The sequence below is a fragment of the Plecotus auritus genome (genome assembly GCF_963455305.1).
Source record: "Plecotus auritus genome assembly, chromosome: X".
NCBI lineage: Eukaryota > Metazoa > Chordata > Mammalia > Chiroptera > Vespertilionidae > Plecotus > Plecotus auritus.
In genome coordinates this window covers 120,362,051-120,385,307 of record NC_137784.1, presented here as the reverse complement: position 1 = coordinate 120,385,307, position 23,257 = coordinate 120,362,051, and the positions used below count along the sequence as shown (strand labels likewise).

Below are 23,257 nucleotides of genomic sequence, written 5' to 3'. Positions count from 1 at the left end.
TTTTCATTGTGGAGTGATTGTGTCTATTGTGGAGCAAATCAGTTTTGTAGAGTGAGTCTGTGCATTGTGATTCCAACCCATGCATGTTAGCAGAGTCTGTGTGTTGCATGGTATATCTCTTGTTATGAAAGGTCTATGTATTATGGGTTTTATCTGTGTTTTGTTGGGGCTTATACTTGGTATTGTGAGGCATGACTTCGCTGCATGAAGTGTGTACATTGTGTGTCAGTCTGGGCTTTGTGGAGCATACCTTAGCATTATGTTATTATTTTGTGCATTATGGTTTAAGCTTGTGGGTAGTGGTTGTGCCCATACTTTTAGAGGCATGTCTGTTTGTTGTGTGTCATATTTGTGGGTTGTAGGGTGATCTGTGAGCAGTGAGTTGACTCTGGATCTTCAAATGTGAATGTGGGCAATGCAGAGTGAGTTGTGTTGTGGGAGATGTTTATTCATTATGGGGTATGTCTGTAGATTGTGAGATAAGCCTGTGGTTGTATTTGAGTTTTATGGTTCCTGTATATCTATTAGGAATCTATGTAGGGACAGCTGAAGATGCTTGGAGCTTCTGCATTGTGATATAATTCTGTTCCCTTGGGGGCTGTGGGTTGTGTAGATACCTGTTCATTGTAAATTATGCCCAGGTATTATGAGGCTAGACTGTGCACAGTGGGGCAAGATGGCATGTTGTGATGCTATTTGCTACTTAGTGGGAGGAGTCTGCATTGGGTCTGTACATTATAGGGCATGTTGAGGTATATATCAGGTCTGTATATTACAGGGTATTGTTTTTTTGTATTTTGTAAGACAATTCTTGGTATTGTGAAATGAAGGTTTTTACTGGGTTGATTCTAGATGTTTTGGGTTAAGTCTTCACCGTGTGGAGCTGATGTGTATTGTGTGACCTCTTTGGTATGTCTACTTTGTCGGTGACTTTGTACATTGATCATATTTGTGGGGAATAGGTCAATCTATGTGGTACGGGACTAGTATGTATGCTGTGGAGCAAGTCTGGATCTTGTGGATAGATTACCTGCATTATGTGGCAAGTTTGTGCACTGTGGGCAATTTGGGGTGTACAGGTAATTTTTGTGGGTTTTGATAGGGATGGTGTGATACAATCCTATGTGTTGAAGAAGTCTGTGCCTTGTAGATTGTTTCTAGGGCACTTAAAGTAAGTGTTTTGTGTTGTGTGGCCATTGTAATCTGAGGTGAGTAAGTGTACTGTTTAGCATGATATATAGGATAGGATGCAATTGAATAGGATGAGTCTTTGCATGAATGTTTCTGTATCACAGGTATGTTTGTTCATTGCAATGTGTGTGTAGGTGTTGAGTGTGAGTCTAGGTGTTGTAGAGACTGTGTGGCACTTGCTTGTGGTGTTGTGAGCTAAGTGTAGTCAACATGGGAATTGTAAGGAAAGAGTGATAAGAGTGTGAGCTGTGATGTGATTCTTTGCTTTATGGGGGTATACCCTTTGCTGGAGGTAAATTCTAATTATTTTAGGTTGTCTTACCATTATGGTCCAGTTCCACATGTAGAAACAATAATAACAGCAACAACAACAAATCAGTTAACATGGATAACACCAATTCTGTACCAGGCACTGTTCTAAACACTTTGTAAGGCATTCGCTCATTTATTCCTCTTAATAATTCTAAAAGTACCATTATTATTCCCAATTTCTATCTGAGGAAAATAAGGCACAGAGAGGTTAAGAAACCTTTCCAAGTTCACACAATCGATATATATAAAAGCCTAAGCAACTGTTACGACCGAACAACTGGAACAACCGGTCGACCAGTCACTGTGACGCACCCTGACCACCAGGGGGCAGATGCTCAATGAAGGAGCTGCCCCTTGGTGGTCAGTGTGCTCCCATAGCCAACTCCCATGGCTGGCCCACCGCCTGTGGTCCCTCTCTCTGTCTCTCCCCCCAGCCGGCAGGCCCTGGTTGGGACTGGGCGAGACGGCGCCTGATCGGCCCTGATCTTTGGCCAGGCCTAGGGACCCCACCCATGCATGAATTCATGCACCAGGCCTCTAGTTAGTAAATAATACATGTGGGATTAGAATCCAGGAAAACTGAAACCTAAGTGTAAGCTTTTAACCACAATCTATACTGACCCTTTGTTTTGGGGTGCTGTGCATATCTTTAGGCATGTCTTTGAGCCTCATGGGCTATGTCTAGGTGTTGAGATACTAATATTTGCAATGTGTAGCAAGACTTTCTATTGTGACCAACACTGTAAGTTGTATGTCAAGCCTCTGCTTTAAAGGAAAGATATGTGGTGATGTGGTTCTGTGAGCTGTTGGAGAATTTTGTGTTTACAAGAATACTTATTTTGAAAAGTATGTTTCCTTGTTGTGAGTCTAGAACCTGGATTAAGGCATGTCTCTGTGCCTTATGGAATGAATCTGGGTATTGTTGTCTGGGTCTGTGCTTTATAGAAGTTTGTAGATTGTGATGTAATTCTGTTAGTTACCAGGGAACCATGTTTGCTGTGGGAAATGTGTATATATTATAGGGATCTCCAGGTGAGATATAGGATTCTCCAACAGCTCACAGAACCACATCATCACACATCTTTCCTTTAAAGCAGAGGCTAATTGCTACATTGGGGGTACATTGCAGGATGCCTCTGTTGTTGTAGAGTAAAAGGTGTGTATGTGTGTCGATGTGGAGTATGTCTGTGCATTTTGGGTCTGTTTGTGCTCATGAAAAGTGTTTTTGTGTTATGGGGCATGTCTGTGCATTGGAGGCCAATGAGCATTTGAGGGAAGGATGAGTTTGTATATTGTGGAGTGAGGGTGCATGTTATGTGATGGTGAACACTGTGAAGCTTCTCTATACATATTAACATACCTCTAGGTGTCTTGGGAGATGTGATAAGTGTCATGGAGTATTCTTTGTATTCCTGAAGCAAACCTTAGTTTATGGGGAAAGGCCTTAGGTTGAGGACTTAGTCTGTTTGTTATAATACAGTCCCATGCATTGTATAGGGTATGTCTGTACCTGCTAAGCTATTTTGTAGCAAGTCGATGTACTGTAGAGCCTGTCTAAGTGTCTTTGGATGAGTCTATCTACTGTGGTAAGTCCGCATCATGGGCACCCCTGAATTACTGGGTGAGTATGTGTGTTGCAGGATGAGTCAGTATCATGGTACAAGTGTTATATATTCAGGAGCATGTTTGTGAATAGTAGATATGTCCACATATTATGTGACAAAAATTAGTGTGTGGTAGAATGTATTTGTATAATATAGGGCTTATTGCTGAGTTGTAAGATACATGTATATATGTGTGTGCTGTGTTATGAGCTTGTGTCTTGTGGGATGTGGCTGGATGTTGTGCATGCAGTCTGGACATTGTGGAATGAATGTGTATTATGTAGCAAGCCTGTGCAATTTTTAGCAAATTTTTAAATTGTGATGCAGTTCAGTGTGTTGTGAGTGGTATCTGATTTAGGATTCTGTTTGTGTTCTGTATGGTGTGTGGGTGTTGTGGTGGGGTGTTTGTATGCTGTAGAGTATTTCTAGATGTTCTTAGGCTAGTCTCTGTATCATGTGGTGAATCTTTCTGCTGTCACATGATTCTAGGTATTCGAGGTAGGTAGGCCTTTTTCCCTTTAGTAGTAATGGTGGTGGTGGGGTGACAGTAATAGTTACTATGTGCCAGGAACTGCACTAAGTACTTAACATATCTTATTTAACACACAATAACCCTTTTGGGTAGATATTATTGTTATTATTGTTCTACAGATGAGCAAACTAAAACACAGAGATATATATACTTACCCAAGGTGATACTATTAGAAAGGAATGGAACCTGGATTCAAACCTAGGTAGTATGGGTCCAGAAGCCTTACCCTTAACCATTACACAAACTGTGTATCTATTGTAGGCAAAATTGTAGCTTAATAGTATGAGAAAGCATATCTGAAAACTATGATGGAGCTCTTTGCATTGCATGGTAATGTGTATTGTGTGTCTGCATTGCAGAAGTCTATGTTTACAGTCATGCCTGTAAATTTTTAGTGTTGTGGTGATGATTATGTTTGGGGCTAGTCAAGTCTATGTCCCAAAGGGTTTGTCTGTACATTTAGGGTGAGTCTCAGTGTTCAGTGGTGCTTGTGTGTGTTGTGGAGCAAGTATGTATGTTGATGGAAGAATCTATGCATTTTGGTGGAATTCTGTGCATGGTTGGGCATATTTTGCTTATGGGCAGCAGTGTGAATAGGGACACAGTCTATGTGCTTTGAGGTAAATGTGGAAGTTGTAGAGCAAATGGTTGCAGGTGTTTTGAAATGTGTTTACACTGTTTAATCACCATAAGGAGTATCATTTTTGTGAAATGAATTTATATGGGGTGTGTTGTAACACAATTCTGTCCATTATAAGGATGGAGTGTTGTTCTGTGGAATGTGTTTGTATGTATGTGTGTATAGGATAGGTTGCATCTATGTTTTGAGATGAGTGAGGGTATTATAGATCACGTCTGTGCCTGTGCCCTGAGGGGCATTTCTGAACACTTTGGAAATAGATTAGGTTCTACTGTGGCAGGATTGTGTCTGTTGTCGAACAAGACTGCCCATCAAAGGACCAATTTGCATGCTGTGATGTGCATTTTGAGGTGTGTCTAGGGGAGTTTGTCTGAAGAATTTGGGATGTGTTTTGTTGTGACAGGGCCACAGTGCGCATTGTGTGGTAACTATATGGTTGGTGAAGGCTTGGATATTGTTGGTCAAATTAGTGCACCATGGAGCTAGTATTTGCAATGTACAATAACTGTGCTTGTTGTGAAGTGAATTGATGTACTGAAGGAAAACTTTGTGTATTGTGTTGCAACCTGTACTTCATGAGGGGATATATGTGCTGTAAGATGTACTGTTGTATCTCTGTGCAATGGGATGAGCTTGTCAAAGTGCTGTGGGAAGAGTCTCTGTGCTATGGGTTTAATCTGTGCGCCATGGGCTAAGTCCTTAAGCTGTGGAACAAGTCTGTGTCTTGGGGAGAGGCTGTGCATCTTAGGGCCAGTCTGCCTGAGGTGAGGAGGGTCTGTGTGCCATGGAGAGGGTCTGTGTCCTGTGAAGACAGTTTGTGTTTAAGGGGTGTTTCTATACACTGTAGGAAGAGTCTGTGGACTGTGAGGCATCTCAGTTTGTGGGACACACTGAGTTCTGTGGGAATAATCTTTTGGTTGTGGGGATAATCTGTGTGTTGTGGGGGAGACTTTCTGTGCTGTGGGTTTAATCTGTGTTTTGTGGAATGAGTCTGCTTGATCTGGGCAGTGTCTGTGTACTCTGGGGCAAGTTTGTGTCCTTTTGGAATGGTCTGTGTATCATGGAGCAAGTCCAACTGTTGTGGGAGAGTCTTTGTGTCTCTCTGTGTGGGTCTTCAGGCTGTGCCATGAACTGTGTTTTGGGGAGGAGGTCTGTGTTCTTTGTAGAGTCAGTGTGCTCTGGTGTGAGTCTGTGTATTGTGGGTGGTCTATGTTCTGTGGGGAGAGTCTGTGTGATATGGTGTGAGGCTGTGTGCCCTGAGGAAGGTCTGTATGTTCAAAGGAGTCTGTGTCATGAGATGACTCTTCAAGTTTGAAAAGAATCTATATGTTGTGGGATGGAGTCTGTGTGCTCTGGTGAGGGTCAATGTGATGTGAGGAGAGTCTGTGCCCTAAGGAAAATCTCAACTATGGTTTTAGTCGGTAGGGCATTGGGAGAATATGTGCTGTGGGGAGAATCTTTGTGATGTCAGAAGTATCTTATGTACTGTGGGGAGTATCTGTGAGCTGTGAGGAGAACCTTTGTGCTGTATGAAGTCTATGTGCCATGGGCAGAGTCCATATTCTATGATGAGAGTTTGTGTGCTATGGGGAGTATTTGTGTGCTGTAGGATGTGTCAATGTTCCTGTGGGGCAAATGTTTTTGCCTTGAGAATATGCGTGCTCTTGGGAGAATCTGTGTTCCATGGGGTGAGTCTGTGTGCTCTAGAGAGACTATGTGTGCCAGGGAAAGGACCTTATAATATGGGAACAGTCTGTGTTGTCAGGATTCTCTACATGTCATGATAGAGTATTTGTGGTAGGGCAATTCTGTGTCCCTTAGGTGAATCTTTTTGCCTTGGGGAAAATATGTGTGCCTCTGGGTCTGAGAGATAGGGAAAATGTATGTATGCTATGGGCCAAGTCGTTTTGCTGTGGTGTCTGTGTGCCATGGGAAGAGTCTGTGTGCTGTAGGTAGGGGTAAATGTGTATTTGTGTGATTTAGCCAGTAAGCATTAGAGGGTGAGTCTGTACATGGCAGTGAAAGCCTGTTTCAGGGCAAGTCTCCTTTAATATCAATAAATAATAATGGCAAACACTTACACAATGGTGACTATTACCAAACACTGTTCTAAAAATGTTATTATTATCACCATTTTACATCTGAGGAAATTGAGGTACAGAGAGGATAACTGTAATTGGTGGAGGTTTGAAACCAGGCAGTCTGTTTCCTGTGCTCACATTACTATGAATTTCCTTAGGCCCCTGAGGGTGTAAGTAACATGAAACATTAGGAAGACTTCATGGCCACTGGTGGCCACACTGAGAAGAGGTAATTTGGGAGGAAGAAAAAGGAAGTTGCTCAAAGCCTTCCAAGGATTAAAAATATTCAGTGTTCTACATACAATCATGATGGCAGTTTAGCCCAGAAAAACTGACATCATGATTGAAGAATAACTCCTTCAGTGACTCTGGTCCCAAAGACCCCTCCTTTGCCTTCCCAGCTGCATTCCACCACTGCAGAGGAGGGAATGTGCAAGCTCTGGCAAGCTGTTGTTGCCAGGGAAACCAGCCTCTAGATACAAACAAATCATAGCTTAATGTGGCAAATAAATGATTGGGGCTGTGGTTATGAGCTAAAGAGCCCCCTGCAATAAGGGTAGGCAAGCCATCCTCCCATCCCTGCTCCCTTGTTTTGTTTCAAAATCAGTAAAGGTTAGAGGCCAGTTCAGAAGTCAATAGAGAAATAAGTATGTGTTGGAGATGGGGGTGGAGGGTCAACAGTGAGTGGCAGATGATTTTAATAGTCAAATATTTTTGTGAGCACACTTAACCCATCTTCCACTAAAAGACTCAATGTTTTATGCTTGAGCCTTCCACCTGCAGTGAAGAGATGAATCAATGGAGTGTGTCCCTATCTACAACACATGGTGACAATGGTGGCATGGATTGGGACTCACTCTACCCTCTTTAAACCGTTAGATCAGAATACTACCAACAACAGGCTGGCAAACATTATTTCTGCTTCTCATACACTTCTCACATTTTAGAAAATTCCAGAAACTGAGTCCAGACAGCTTTAATTCTCCAAGCACTTGAGGAGTAGAAAGAGGTTGAAGGAAGAACCTTAGGAGTAACACTAACTCAAGGGGTATTTTTTTTAACACAAAATTAGAATTCAGGTGTGTCTAAGAGGAATAGCACATCTGGATCAGTGGTTTTATATATTCAGATTTCTCTAATTTGTAAAAAAAAAAATCTGATAAAAATAAAAATTTTAAATAATTAATTTTAAAATCCTGTTTGAAAACATCTGCCTGAAACTGAATGTGCCTAGAATTCTTGAAGAGCATAAGCATGATCATGACACTTTGGAATGCTTTCAGAAGCTGTTAAGAAGGTAGGAGTACTATTGTGGAATGTAACCATCTTAGGTAGAAAGAAAATGGCCGACCTGTGGAAAGCTACACCCTACCTAACAAGAGAACAGTTGTTGCCATTTCAAATCAGTGGAAGAAGGCTGGATTATTCAATAAATGATGCAGAAACAAATGGTGACCTATTTGAAAAAAAACAACACAAAATTAGACCCTACTTCTGAACATATACCAAAATAAATTCCAGATGATTAAAGTTAATTGTAGAAAATGAAACAATGAAATGCCTAGTGAAAAATACAGGTGAATATACTCATCAAAGAAAAGAATAAATCACAAAACCAACATTTACTAGTTGTGGATATTTAAAAATGTACACGTGTGACATGTAAAAATAAATCCACCATAAATTATAAAAAAATCAACAGGCAAAAAAACAACTGGAAAATAATCTTTGTATCACATATGATAAATAAATTAGGCAATATGTATGGGGTTGGGCATAGGGGAAGAAACAAATTGGTTCATACCATTTGATCCAGAAATTCCACATCTAAAAATTTATCCTAAGGGAAAAACAGAAAAGCACAAATATATTTATATGGGAAGATATTCCTTAAGTTATAACAGCAAAAGTTGCACATATACACAAACACTCAATAATTGGACAATTAGTGGAACACCTATCTGATAGAAAATTATGCCTCCACAAAATATCACATTCTTGTGAAATTAAAAATACGTGGAATTTCTTCCAATATGTCATTTTATGATTAAAGCAGGTCAGAAACTATATGTACCTATGATTTTCATTTTGTATATAAATATATTTACTATGCATTTATTTGCATGCATTCACAGAAGAGAGACTAACAGTAATTATGTTAATAGTAATTATCTCTACATTATAGTATTATGGGTAATTTTTATAGTCATTTTAGATTTTTCCTAATTTTCTGCAATGACTATATGATATTTTTATGAATAAAGGTGAAAGATACCATTTTTAACAAGATACTTTAATAAGTGTTCTAAAAGTGGTGGAAGCACAGAGAGAAAGTCTTAAAATGAAGACAATAAAAAGCAAAGACTAAATGTACTAATGTGCACTGACAGAGCATCAAGCAAACAAACTTACTATGTACTATATACAAATTATGGTATTATTTGCATGTTAGTTGGTACAGAATTTCTTATACAAGATGGACTCCTGGAAAATTTTCTTCACTACACCAGAGAATGGTCACATGTCCCTGGATGCGTCAGTCATTCTCTTTGCCGCAGTGCTCTGTTCAACACTGCCTCCCTTTGCCTTCAACACACTCTCCCCCTTTTCCTCTGCAAAACATGCTACCAGCAGACATTTTTAGACTGAAAAAAATGGTCCATCTTGTGGACTTTCTTTGAAGCTTTTTCATTCTTATTTTTCTTACTGGATTGATGCTTTTTCATCTAGCTCAAAAATTTATATATCTTTTTTCTCCTTTCTTCCTGTTGAAGTGTCAAAACAATCTGAATTTCAAAGGAATGAAAAACCACCACTTTAACTATTTTTTCTTGCAGAAATAGATCTATGAAAGCAAATTCCATGGAACAGGAAACATAATACACATTTCCAAACACATTTCAGAAACATACAAAACAGCTTTGATGATAGGAATCTCTGCTATCCTTCTTACATTCCTTTTCAAAGAAAGGAATACTGAGAAGATTCTATCTTTACTGTACAAATTGACCCCCATAAATACAAATGAATCCTTTTCAAAATAAAGTTACAGTTGCAAGGTTCATTATCTATTTTTCATGATTTTTCATCCCAAAACCAAATTTTGATCTTCCTCATTCAACACACATTCATCGCGCACATGAAGTAATTAATCTAAACATTACAGGCTGCCCTCCTTCTTATTTTGTCTCTTGTACAGATAACCAGTCACATCATTTTATTAATTAAAAAAAAGAAACGATATCATTTTCCTCATTGCAAATTAACATTGTTTCTCCTGCTTTCTCCACACTGTGAAAGGAAATCAGATCTGAGAACATCTAGAATCACAACCCATTTTTGTCAAGTCTAATCCAAACATAGTAAAGCAGAAATACCATTCCGAATGCAATTTCTCATTTTAGTGACATCTTCGTCAAGTCTTATTTTGGGAAATATCTTACCAGAATCACAAGGAGGAAGTTTCTATATTTTCTTCCAACAACTCACTCACCATTTAAGACACAAGTTTTAAACTAGAAAAGTGACTGTGATATTTAGAATATTATTAAGCCATTTTCCCAATGCTACTGATTAGAATCTGAAATTCCTACACCGTTTAGTATTATTCTATTTCATTAAAACATGTCACTTGCTTTAGAAAGCATATCTGGGGTATCTATTTTACAAAAGATTGCTCGGCTACTCACCAGCAGCATGCGCTTTGCCTCTGCACTAGCTCCCAGGCTATGGCACTGAAAAAGTGTGTGGGGGGAGGGGCAGCAGCCACTTGAAAATGGGTTGTGCTTTGAAGAAGGGATAATCTCTGTGGAAAGAAATTAAATGCCTTGGGATTAGCCTCAAAATTCCTCCCAAAACAAAAAATCATATTAAGCATTACACACTAAAAAGTACATGCTCATGAAAGGACAGATTTTAATAGCTAAACCCCTGATCCAAATCACACTTCAATTGCCTTGATTTCCAGTGGAACCCCTACAATGCCATGGGCTTTTGGCTCTCCCGTCTCCTAGCAACAGTCTCATTAATGGTGTTCTTTCTGCAGTGGTCCTACTACCCATCAGACAAGGTCTAGTCTCTCTCTGGGAGTGAGCATTGCCATTTTGTTGTTCAATATGTGTTTTTTTCTCTAAGCAAGTAATGCAGAGAGTCAGGCATTCAATAACATTTCTCCAGAAGATGTTGGTTTCAAATGACATTCCATTCAAATGACATACGTTGTTCTTGTTCCTTCCCTTGGTGCAATGTTGTCATTAGATCCCTGACCTAAAGATAAGACTTAGAAAAATATGCCCAACCCCTTCTGCAATCCCCAAATTACACATAAGCCCACAACTAGAAATCTAGGCCCTAGTGTTGTTTTCCACTATGCTCAGAGAGAGAAAAAAAAAGAATTCATGGGATTCATCTGTATTCTTAGTCCTGTTACCAAGACCTCTAACCATCAGTATGTCTACTGGAGGTATATGACATGAAAAAGTAGATGAAATATAACCAGGTAAAAAACAACCCATTTATCTATAAATATTAACATGAAAAATATTGACTATATGTTAAGGAAACAAGAGTAGATTACTATACAGTATATATAATATGTTCACTTGTATATCTTATTTGGATAGGAATAAATGTACATAAAGAAATCTGGAAGGGTATATACCAAAATGTTAAGAATAGTTATATCTCAGTTTTCTGTGGATGGTAGAATTTGAGAGGAGTTTAAATCATTTTTCTTTTTGGTTATCTATTTAATAACTTTTCTGCAATTAATATATCTCTTAAATTATTATAAAAGAACAGTATATGAAAATATAAATGTACTTAATGGCACTAAATTGTACACCTAAAATAGTTAAAATTACAAATCTTATGTTACGTATATTTCACTATAATAAAGAAGAGAGAGAGAACCATTCATTCAGTTCCCAAACATGTGTTGAGTCTCACCACATTCAAAATACTGTATTGGGGCAGGAATTATAAAAATGAACAAAACACAATTTGTTCTCTTTCTGAAAGTTCATGATCTAATAAACAACTAACCCAAAAATCTCAATATGGAATTTTATTATACCTGATATTTAGAATTGCTGCATTTAGACATACTTTTTATTTTATTTCACCAGTCTTGGGTAACATTTATAATTAGGGTTGTTACATTGTCTACCTAAATTATTGCACTCCCAGTGGGTGGAGGAAGTAAACAATTACACATTAAATATTAATATATAAACATATGTTCATTTGTATATTTGTATAGAATTGCCATGTTTTAAAAATCAAGGGCAGAGAAACTGCTCTAGGTTAAAGAAAATTAAAAAGATATGACAAAGAAGAGTTATGATACCAAATATATTGAGTGATCTTTGAATGGATTCTGAATAGAACATAAAACAGTTATAAAAGACATTATGGGAACAACTGGAACATTTAAGGATAGACTAGATATTAGATAATATTAGATCAATGTAATAGTTTTTAGGTATGATAATGTAAGATGACGAACTTGTTCTTATGAGACACATGTTGAAGTACTGAGAGGTAACGTGCCATAATGTCTACAAATCATTCTGAAATGCTTTGGATAAAAAATCATAGATACAAAACAAATGTAGCAATATGCTAACAATTGGTAAATCTTGGCTAAGTATATTGAGGGGTTTACTGTGTTATTCTTTGATCTAAAATCCAGAAAATAAAGAAGAAAATACTTTAATAAAATTATTGCACAATAATTATACTTAAAGTTAAATTTCACTTACATTTTTCCCTGGCTGCTGTGGCTCAGTTGGTTGGAACATTGTCCTGTACACCAAAAGTTAGCGGATTCGATTCCAAGTCAGGGCACATACCCATGTTGCAGGTTCAATCCTCAGTCAGGGTGCATGCAGGAGGCAACCAATCATGTTTCTATTGTTTCTCTCTCATCTCAATGTCTCTCTCTCTCTCTCTCCCCTTGTCTCCCTCCCTCCCTCCCTCTTTCCCTCCTTCCATCCCTTTCTCTTCTAAGATAAAAAAATCAAAATAAAATTTAAAAATTCATATACATTTTGGAATTAATGACAATTAGGTTTGTACTCTTAGAAAGAACTTTCCATAATAACCAACTGGATGATGAATGTCATACGCCATCTAGTGGTGAAGTCCTGATTTACCATTACTGGAGCATTTCTAAAGAACACAATTTGACAACTAAACCATTAAATACTAATATAATTTTATTGTAATAAATAAATAAATATATATATTTCTTATTACTATGTATCAATACACTTAAAAGTTTCCCTTAATTTTCATTGATTGTTCTTGTTTACAGGAGAATGACTCTGCTCAGATGTCCGAACAACCTGGCATATGTCCACATAGGCCCCATAGACAAGGCTCAACTGCAAGCTCACATAAATCTGGGTGAAATGTCCTGTGACCCTCCCTGGAACACAGAAAGATAATCAATATTGTGCAGACTGTTTCTCACCACCTCCCTATCTTGTGAGGGGATGCCAGATGGCAGTTTCTCATCCACCCCCCTCATTCTGGTCAAGTGTGGGATTTTCCTCCCTTAAGGTACAACTTCCAGTTATAAAACCAACTAGATATAATATGGAAACAGTTCCTCTGTATTAGAGCAACTCAGTGCTCCTATCATCTGTCATCTTCTCCCTGTGATTTATTGTCATCCTGTGGGAATAAGGATATGGGAGCTGACACCATGCTGATCTTCTCAGCTTGCTTTTGTTGTCATAAGTAAGACTGTCTGGATCCAGTTGGCACATTGTCTTTTTACCAATTGAATATATGATGGAGTACCAAGTTAAACTTAGCAGCTCCTGTAGCTTAGAGACTTTGTCATTGCTTGGCAAAAGTATATATAGATGTGTGTGTGCATGTATGTGTACATAAAGAGAGAGTGCACAAACTTCATACATTCTGGTGAAACTTGAAAGCTTTCTTTTTGAAATTGGAAAGAATATGAGTGATGTCCACTTTTATATCTTCTATTCAACATTGTGTCACGGTGGGGTAAGGTAGACAGCAGTGGCTAGTGAAGTAAAATTTCATAAAGAGCTAAAATTAATGAAGAGTAAATGTGACCAGGTTAACATAGACATCCAAGTAACCACTTAGTCATAAGTAAAGGAGTAACAAATCACTAAGAGAAAACTATATGGCTTTTTTGTGAGTCCAACACATTTTTTTCAGGCCAGGTAAGTAGTGTTAGCCCTCAGCAACCACACCTTTTCCCTCCCAGTTATCCCAGTACAGTGGCTCTTGATGTTCTTGATGTTACTTGCCTGTTTAGTCGTCTAACAGAAACTTCTAGTTCTACTCAGGATGCAGCCTGAAGGGACTGTCAATGGATCACTACTACTGCTACTACTACTACTACTACTAATAATAATAATGCCTACAATGACTACAATGCATCAAATATATATATATATATTTGATGCATTGTAGTCATTGTAGGCATTATTATATATATATATAAATATAAATATATTATATATATATATATATATATATATATATATATAAATCATAATTAACACACACTCAAAGATCATTGGTCAACATTGGTAGTTATTGGGATAGCAACCCCTTATCCTGAAAATTGAAGGTAAAGAGAAATATTCAAGTATTTATCTTAACTTTCCTGTGAAGACTATATTTGAACATAATCAAGTAGCTAATAAGGGAAAGCTCCTTTTTTAAAATAGATTTTTATTGACTTTAGAGAGGAAGGGAGAGGGAGAGAGAGATAGAAACATCAATAACAGAGAATCATTGAGGATCGAGCTTGCAACCCAACCCGGGCATGTGCCCTGACCAGGAATCGAACCGTGAACTGTAGTTCATAGGTCGATGCTCAACCACTGAACCACGCCGGCCGGGTGGGAAGCTCCTTTTTAAAGAAAACATCCTGCTAATAAATAGAGAAGGAATTAATGAATTAAAAAACCACCATTTTGCAACCCTCAGCAAAACTATGCATCTAGGCAACAATCTTCAATAGCTGCCAGAACCATTTAATGAATGATTAATGAGGAACTTCTTTTTAAACAACAAAAATAACTTCCCAGGCATAACTTTTTTTATATTTATATTTTATTGATTTTTCACAGAGAGGAAGGGAGAGGGATAGAGAGTTAGAAACATCGATGAGAGAGAGACATCGATCAGCTGCCTTCTGCACACCCCCCACTGGGGATGTGCCCGCAACCAAGGTACATGCCCTTGACCGGAATCGAACCCGGGACCCCTCAGTCCCCAGGCCGACGCTCTAGCCACTGAGCCAAACCAGTTAGGGCCAGGAATAATGTTTTAATGTCTTTTATAATGCTAGCAAAATTGTAATACCAACTCTGGGTAAAGGACAGTAGAAGAGAAAATTAAAGTTCTATATTGTGTTCCAGAGTGCCACTATTTCCAAATAAGATATAATATTTTCATTGGAGATATCTGGAAACAATATTTATACCAAAGGAGTGAATCTATTCTGGGCATGACCTAAATTATTCCCTGATTTAAAAGTAATCCAATTTAAATAAAACATCTGCATATATGCATAACCCATGAACACAGACAATAGCGTGGTGAAGGACTGGGGCAGGAGAAGGAGTGGGGAGGAGGGGGTTAGTGGGGGGGGGAGGGACATCTGTAATACTTCCAACAATAAAGATAAATTTAAAATAAAATAAAATTTCTGAAATAAAATTTACAGTTTAGGAAGGATCCTCAAGAAAGAAATCCAGGACTCTGGACTATTAAGGAAGGTTATCAATGGTACTGTTTGTATGAGAAACCTGGGACTCTGGACTGATCCTTGGATCCCCATTTGGGAGACAAGGAGAACAGCACTGCAGAGTGACAACAGGCACACTAACAGACTCAACAACATAGCTACACTTGCCACATCTGTAGCAAGGTATGATACTCAGGACCTATCTCAGCAGGAAAATAGGAAGCAGTATCTGGAGAACTACTTGCAGAATTGAAACCACATTCCACTGAAGCTTTATCCAGAGCTATTGATGTTTCCATGCCTGGTACTGATAAAAAATACTCTAATTTTATTTAAATCAAGAGATAAAAGGGAAGATATGGGCTTTGCCTAGGAAATCTAAGAATATAATGCATTTAACTACAGTACTTTTCTTTGCACAAAAGGAAAGTCAATTGAATTTTCCAGCCATTTGCATCTTTCAGAACATAGCTTCTAACATGAGATCATACCAGTGCCAGTCCAGCATAAATTAAATCACAGAAGATCACCTAGGAAGCTCTACTCTTCTGCTGAGAATTTGGACAAAGATGAAAAAATAAGAAGAAAACAAGAGAGCACAAAATGAGCAAGAGAATAATGAGAATTGGTTATAAACCTGAGATGAGACTCTTCAGTCTGTTCTTCTACAGATAAAACATTGAAATTTCATAACCTGTTCTTCATATGATACAAGTTTTTCATAATTTTTCATTCTTTAGATTATTCTCCTCTGGAGATCCTCTAGTCTTTCAGAAGATGGTACTACAAACTCATCAAAATCATCCAGATTTTGCCTGTAGAACACAGAGAAGACTAGTGTTTCTTCTGATCATCAAAAATACTTCTGGAATCTATGTAGCAAAGCATGGAGGAGAGGGTAAAGCCAAACATTGTCCTAGGTGCTGTGATACAACACAATAAGACAGGCAAGGGCCATGCCAGAAAAGATCTTACAAGTGTAACAGAATACAAACCAATACAGGGAATCAAACAAATAACAAGAATGTAAAATAGCGATGAGTTCTACAAAGAAAATAAACAGAATAATATGGCAGAGCATCTTTGGTTGTGAGGAAAGGCCACTCTGAGAGTGACATTTGAGATGAGACCTAAAATGACAAGGAGGAAACCAAGTATATGTGGAGGTGTTTCCTGGGCTGCTAACATATCCAGTGCAAAGGTCCCGAGAATGAATGAGCCTGACATGTCCAAGGACAAAAACATGAAAAACAATAGGAGATAAGGCAAAGTCAGCTGTAACTGAAAAATAAATTTAAAAAATAAAATAATCTATACTAATAAAAGGGTAATATGTTAATTAGACTGGACATATTCTGGACATCCTTCCAGACAAAGCCACAGTGGTGGGGGCCGAGGCAAAGACAGTTAGGGGTGATAAGGCTGGCAGGGGAGCAGTTAGGGGGCGATCAGGCTGGCAGGCAGAGGCAGTTAGTGTTGTGGGGTGAATGCAAGTGAACGACCACTGGAGTCCAGACCAAATTAAAATTTAGGGAGTCTTTATTAGCCAGCCGGCAGGCCAGCCAGCCAGCTAGTGACTGCTCTGCCTTTCTCCACGCAGGGAGTCCAGAGAGCAGCTCCAACCCTTTGTTCAGGACCACTTTTAAGCACATTAACCACATCCTGTTCTTGCAGAGCAAGTAACCCAAGACAAAACAGTTTTTCCTAAGCAACATCAGGATCATGCCATTGACGACCATGTTATTCACAGGGTCATCCTGTTCTTCAGAAAGCTGACAATGTTCTATGAAAGAAGGCCTATGTGCTGGGAAGGGGCCATGAGACCGTATCTCAAGGCCTGGCCTGGTGTCAGCACTGACAACTCTATCTGGGGCATAGTCAATGGCCTCTCTGGAATGGTAGTAGTAAGCATGCTCAAAAATTACCACTCTCTAATAGTTAGGTGCTATCAGGCAGGCAGGCATATGAGCAGTTAGGAGCCAGCGGTCCCGGATTGCTAGAGGTATGTCTGACTGCCAGGATTGGGCCTAAACCAGCAGTCGGACATCCCCTGAGGGGTCCCAGATTGGAGAGGGTGCAGGCTGGGCTGAGGGACCTCCCGATCTCCATGCATGAATTTTGTGCCCCAGGCCTCTAGTACTTTTATAAAAAGGTAAACAAAGGTTAGACACATAGGGCCCTATTAAAAATGCTAATAAACTTTTATATCTAATTGCAATGGGGAGTTACTGCAGGATCTTAAGCAGGTAAATTACATGATATGGTTTATGAGTAAAACTGTGGTTTCTCTGAAGAAGAAGAAATTATGCCTGTGGACTACAGTGTCAGCTCTTGCCCAAGAATTTCCAACCTGTTGGCATGTTCTACAGATTTCAGACTTTCCTAGCCCATCTCCACAATTGTGGGAGCCAAATCTTTGTTATCATATATATGATATCATATATGTAAATATACATAGATACATAGAAGACATATATTCAATACCATACACACACACACACACACACACACACACATATATATATATATATATATATACACACACACTGAGTGGCCAGATTATTATGATTTCTGAATGCATAATAATCTGGCCACTCAGTGTATATCCTATATAATAAAAGGCTAATAGGTAAATTGTCCCCTCGACCAGGAGTTAAACCAGCAGGCAAGCTGGCCAACCACCCATGTCCCCTCACCCTGGCCAGGCTGGCCAGACCCCACCCAGGCACGAATTCATGCAACAGGTCTCTAATATATATATATATATATATATATATATATATATATATATATATATTCTACTGTTTTTGTCTGATAGAATCCTGACTTACACACTGATTAAAGCATCAGTGTCTGTATCCATGGGGTGATTGACCATCCAAAACTAAGTCAAGAGACCAAATAGCAACATTAATCTAGATCCAAAGAGAAATCAAGGTGGAAGAAATGAATTAGAGATTTAATTCTGAGAGTTCAGAGCACAGCGTGAAGACCAAGGCCTCACGGGTCATTCACGGTCAGAAAATGATAGGAGGAAGACAGGAATGAAGAGTTTTAAAAATAAAGTAATAGCCAGCTGTAGTCAACTGCCTAGGAGTATCAGGTGGATTCTAGACTGATCATCCTCACAATATCTGTAAAAGATAGCTGACCTATGGTGTTCTTCCACAGGGCAGACAGAAACCCAAGTGTGTTTGGGGAGGATATAAAGACCTTCTACCATGTTCCCCGAAAATAAGACAGTGTCTTATATTAATTTTTGCCGCCAAAGACACGCTAGGTCTTATTTTCAGGGGATGTCTTATTTTTCCATGAAGAAGACTACAGTACACATTTATTGTTAAATGAAAATAAAGGAAATTTATTACCTGTATACGGTACGGTAGTACGGTAGTTGTCAACACAAACCAGACAAACTGTGAATCATACAGTATCAAGAATTTACTCATTTATTCAATGACAATCATGTCACTATCTTCTGGAACATCATCATAACAATCCAATTCCTGAATTTCCTGGTGAATTTCTTGTGACTCCATTTCTTTCAGAATCAGTGGACCAAATCTCTCATGTTTAGCAATAGCACTGTCTTTAAATGAGTACTTCTTGTCAAGGTAGCCTGCTCACAGTGCATTTGCAATGCAACTGTCAGTGATTTTCTCCCATGAATTCTTCACCCAAGTCACAACTTCTTGCAGTTTAGGTTTCACAAAGTTTCCACGCTGATTTCTCTCCATTCTATTTTCAATGTAGTCATTAATTTCCATGCGCAAATTGTCTTTGAATGGCTTGTTTATTGCAATATCGAGAGTCTGGAGATAGGCCGTCATTCCTGCGGGAATCATTATCTGATCTATTTTTCTTTCATGAAGAAATGTCTTCATGTCTTTAGTGCAGTGAGTGCTGGCTGCATCCCAGACTAGCAGACCTCTTTGGCTCCCTTGCATAACAAGCGGCAGCATTAAATCGACCCACTTCCTTATAACTGCTTGTGTGGCCCAGGCTTTTTCAGTTTCAAGAATAAAAACGCCCAAAACACATTCAATCTTTTCCTTCTTGCCCTTAGAAATGATTAAAGGTGGGATTTTAGTGCCATCCAGACGAATTGCCAAAATACAGGAAACACGTGCACTTTCGTAAGCAGTGAAGGGAATGTATGCTAATGAGGCACCCTGCTGTTCAATTGTTGTTTGAGATGATTGGCCCATAAACACTGCAGTTTCATCCATAGCAATCATGTTGGAAAGATTGTATTTAGAGAAGTCAGCATCATCAATAAAGGACTTGAATGCAAGTGCTCGCTTAATAACTTGAGTATCTTCCAACCTAAACAATGTTGTAGATCTTCCTAAAGACAGTTCACTTCGCTGAAGAAAATTATCCAGCCAGTGTTGTGATGCTTTGAAGTCTTTGGGGGCTATGTCAAACTGTGGTGCCATTGCAAGGGCAAATTCTTGAATCTGAGCCCTATTCACAACCAAAGCCTTTGCTCTCCTGTCAACAACCCATTCACAGATCAGGTCTTCCAGCTCAGAAAATGATGGTTGCTGACCTGATCCACACTTGCGCTTTTTAGCATTTCCCTTGTCCACTTGTTCAATGAGGTTACCATACTCTGCTCACCATTTTCGGACCAATCGGATACTCAACATCTTCTCTTTACAGAAAGCAGTAAGATTTTGGCCCCAAGAGTCTTCCACGATTCCTTTCTTGTACTCCACGGAGTAGCTTTTTCTTTTTGTGCTCATTTCTAGGGGTAAAAAAAAAAGTAATTGGGGTATCAAGGTGGGGGGAGGGGGATCACTCAAAATGACACAGGAGAATCAGAGGGGAGATTACCATTTTAGTAGTCCCTTTTGATCCTCCTGTGTCATTTTGATTGCCCCCTCTGATCCTCCTGTGTCATTTTAAGTGATCCCCCTCCCCCCACCCCTGTGCCACTGAACACCTTCACCAGACATCCCCCCTACCCCTTTATCAGACATTTACCCCATGGGGCCTGCCTTGGGACTGTCACTGGGCTTGCTGGGGCCTGGATCTGGGCTGGAGCAGGGTCTGCCACTGACTGAGAACCTTTAGTCATCATGAAGGCGGCCGCGAGCATCAGGTAGTGTCACCAGAGACAGACCAGCACTCACCACCTTCGCCGCATCCCATCCGCTCTAATCCTCCTGTTCTTCTACACGCATCTGCAAAAGTCTCCTCCTCTCTCCCGCCCTGCACTCACCGCTCACCCCGACCTCCGCTCCGCCTCCACACAGCAGTGACGTCAGGACTCCGCATAACGTCACTGGTTGCTAGACGCCAGTCGGGGCGGCCCTAGCGACCAGTTTACGGTAAATTAATTTTCATTCTGAGACAGAGCCTGGGGGCCTTATTTTCGGGGGATGCCTTATATTTCGCTCAGAAGGAAACCTGTGAGTAGGTCTTATTTTCGGAGGATGTATTATTTTCGGGGAAACACAGTAACTCACTTTTTTTTCTAACTGGCCGTGTATGGGGCAGCCTGAAACTGCCTTGTTTATAATGAGCACTTCTAGATGGGCCAGGATAAGGACAGGACTAACAACCTCCTTGTAAGCCATCCATGTTTCATTCTCATTTTCACATTCTGGGATTATACAATCTGTCTCCATAAAGCAAATTCTGAGAGGCAGCCACTTAGGTTTAAGCCTCTCAAGAGCACACGGGAGTTTAGAGATGTGCTGAGTTGTTGATTTACTATGGATGTAGATATTATCATATATAGGGTGTCCCAAAAGTGTATATACATTTTGAATAATTATAAAGGCATTGTTTATTGAAATACATTTCATTTTCAAAACTGAGCTAACAGCTATTAAAGTGTGTATACATTTTTTGGGGGATACCCTGTATAACAGCCATAGCCAATAGCAGTCTCAGACATTAAGTATCTTATTTAACCATCACAAGAACCCTATAAAAGAGGTACTATTTTTTACTCCTATTTTACAGATGAGGAAACTGAGACTCAGAGAGCAAGTAGCTTAATCAAAATCAGCAACTAGCAAGTGAGGAAGCAGGACTGGAAGACAGGAATTTTGATCAGAGAATCCTTCTTGTGTATATTCTATTTGCTTCTTATATGTGTGTCACCCTGAATTATAATTTACTAGAGGCCTGGTGCATGAATTCGTGCACAGGTATTGTGAGGATGATCAGTCTAGAATCCACCTGATACTCCTAGGCAGTTGACTACAGCTGGCTATTACTTTATTTTTATAACTCTTCATTCCTGTCTTCCTCCTATCATTTTCTGACCATGAATGACCCATGAGGCCTTGGTCTTCACACTGTGCTCTGAACTCTCAGAATTAAATCTCTAATTCATTTCTTCCACCTTGACTTCTCTTTGGATCTAGATTGATGTTGCTATTTGGTCTCTTGACTTAGTTTTGGATGGTCAATCACCCCATGGATACAGACACTGATGCTTTAATCAGTGTGTAAGTCAGGATTCTATCAGCTGGCTGGATTCCATGACTTTGTACCATTATGGTGATGTGTGCTGAACTCACATTAGTGGCTCCACTTCAGAATTCGGAGGGGAGCAGAGCGTCTTAGTTCAAAGGATAGAGACAATGCAGATAACTGGGCCACAGTTAAACTTCTATTTTTGTCCATAAGACAAAAGGACTACAAATATTTAAATAATGGGCAAAAAGTTCTTTTACCTTTTTATTTTTGTGTATTTTGTGGAATGCCAACTTTATTTAGAGTTGACTGATGCCAGTAAGTGAAAATTCACTGGACAATTAATAGGCTTAAAAAGTGAGATTAGCCACTGGGAAAGTAAAATTGTATTCTAGGTAATTATATTTCCCCCTCAAAGTTTTAAAAACAGTAAATAATCACAAATATTTTGCAGTGCCAATAATTTTTAATGGATCAATAATAGGACCAAATGAGAAAATGGAGCATATCAAGATAGTGGATATCTGCAAAAAAAAAAAAAAAAAAACAACTCAGGTAAATCAATGTAAAACTGAGCATTCACCTAAAAATTAAATACTATAATCTTCACTGCCTTTAAGCTGAACACTTTCTTTAGGAATTGCTCCTTTCTTTTTCTTTTTCTTTTTTGTGGTTGGTATACACAAAATATCCACATATTTTGGTGGTAGAGAATATTAATTCAGTCATTTGTCTTTTGTTTTCTTTTGCATTTATTTATTGAATGCTAGTGGAAATGCTGTTTATTTCCAAAGACAGGAATCAACACCTGACAATCTGAAAAGTCAATAAGTATATATTTGTTGAGCCCAATCCCAGTGTGTTTGGGGAGGATCTAAAGATCTTCTAGCTCACTTTTTTCTAAGTGGCTGTGGAAGAGGGGCAGCTTGAAACTGTCCTGTGTATAATTGTGGTATGCAAAAATGATTCAATTTCTAACAGAGCAAATAATCCTATCTAATAAAAGAGTAATATGCAAATTAACAATCACTCCACTCCACCCACAAGCCACGCCCACCAGCCAATCGGGAGGGAGTATGCAAATTAACCCAACCAAGATGGCTGCAGCCACAGAGCGAGCAGGAGGTTTGGGTTTCCCCGACAATGGAGGAAGCCAAGCTTTCCGCACACCCTGGCTGGCCCAGGCCTCTACTCAAGGCTACAAAGTTTCAATTATAGAAGATGAATAAATCCCAACAAAAATGGTGGCAGCCACGGAGCTGGAGAGAGCAGGAGGCTTGACTTGCCCCCGGGGATGTAGGAAGCCAAGTTCCTGGCCTGCCCTGGCCTCCACTGAAGGATACAAAGTTTCAATTATAGAAGATAAATAAATCCCAACAAAAATGGCTGCAGCCACGGAGCAAGTAGGAGGCTTGGCTCCGCTCAAGGCTACAAAATTTCAATTACAGAAGATAAATAAATCCCAGATACCAGGGCCTCCGCTTGGGTTGCCGGGGGGCATGGCCAGCCTGCAAACCACCACAGGCCCCTCACCCAGGCTGCCCCACACCCCAAAGGAACCCCCACCCTGATCCAGGACACCCTTCAGGGCAAACCAGCTGGCCCCCACCCGTGCACCAGGCCTCTATCCTATCTAATAAAAGAGTAATATGCAAATTGACCATCACTCCAACACACAAGATGGCTGCCCCCATGTGGAAACAAGATGGCCACCACAAG

The 23,257-nt window shown here is 39.4% G+C and overlaps 1 protein-coding gene across 6 annotated transcripts in view; it reads right to left on the bottom strand.

Annotated features, from left to right (window-relative positions):
• Positions 1-10,117, bottom strand: part of LOC308240540 (uncharacterized protein) — a 73,410-nt gene extending 63,293 nt beyond the window's left edge. For all 6 annotated transcript variants that reach the window (XM_080653689.1, XM_080653685.1, XM_080653686.1 and 3 more), the window contains exons 1-2: positions 10,050-10,117; positions 8,165-8,200 (exon numbers count right to left, since the gene is read on the bottom strand). In XM_080653689.1, coding sequence (XP_080509815.1) covers positions 8,165-8,200; positions 10,050-10,058 — 45 coding nt within the window. In that variant the 5' untranslated portion in view covers positions 10,059-10,117. The remainder of the gene's footprint in view (positions 1-8,164; positions 8,201-10,049) is intronic.
• Positions 10,118-23,257: the final 13,140 nt, after the last annotated feature.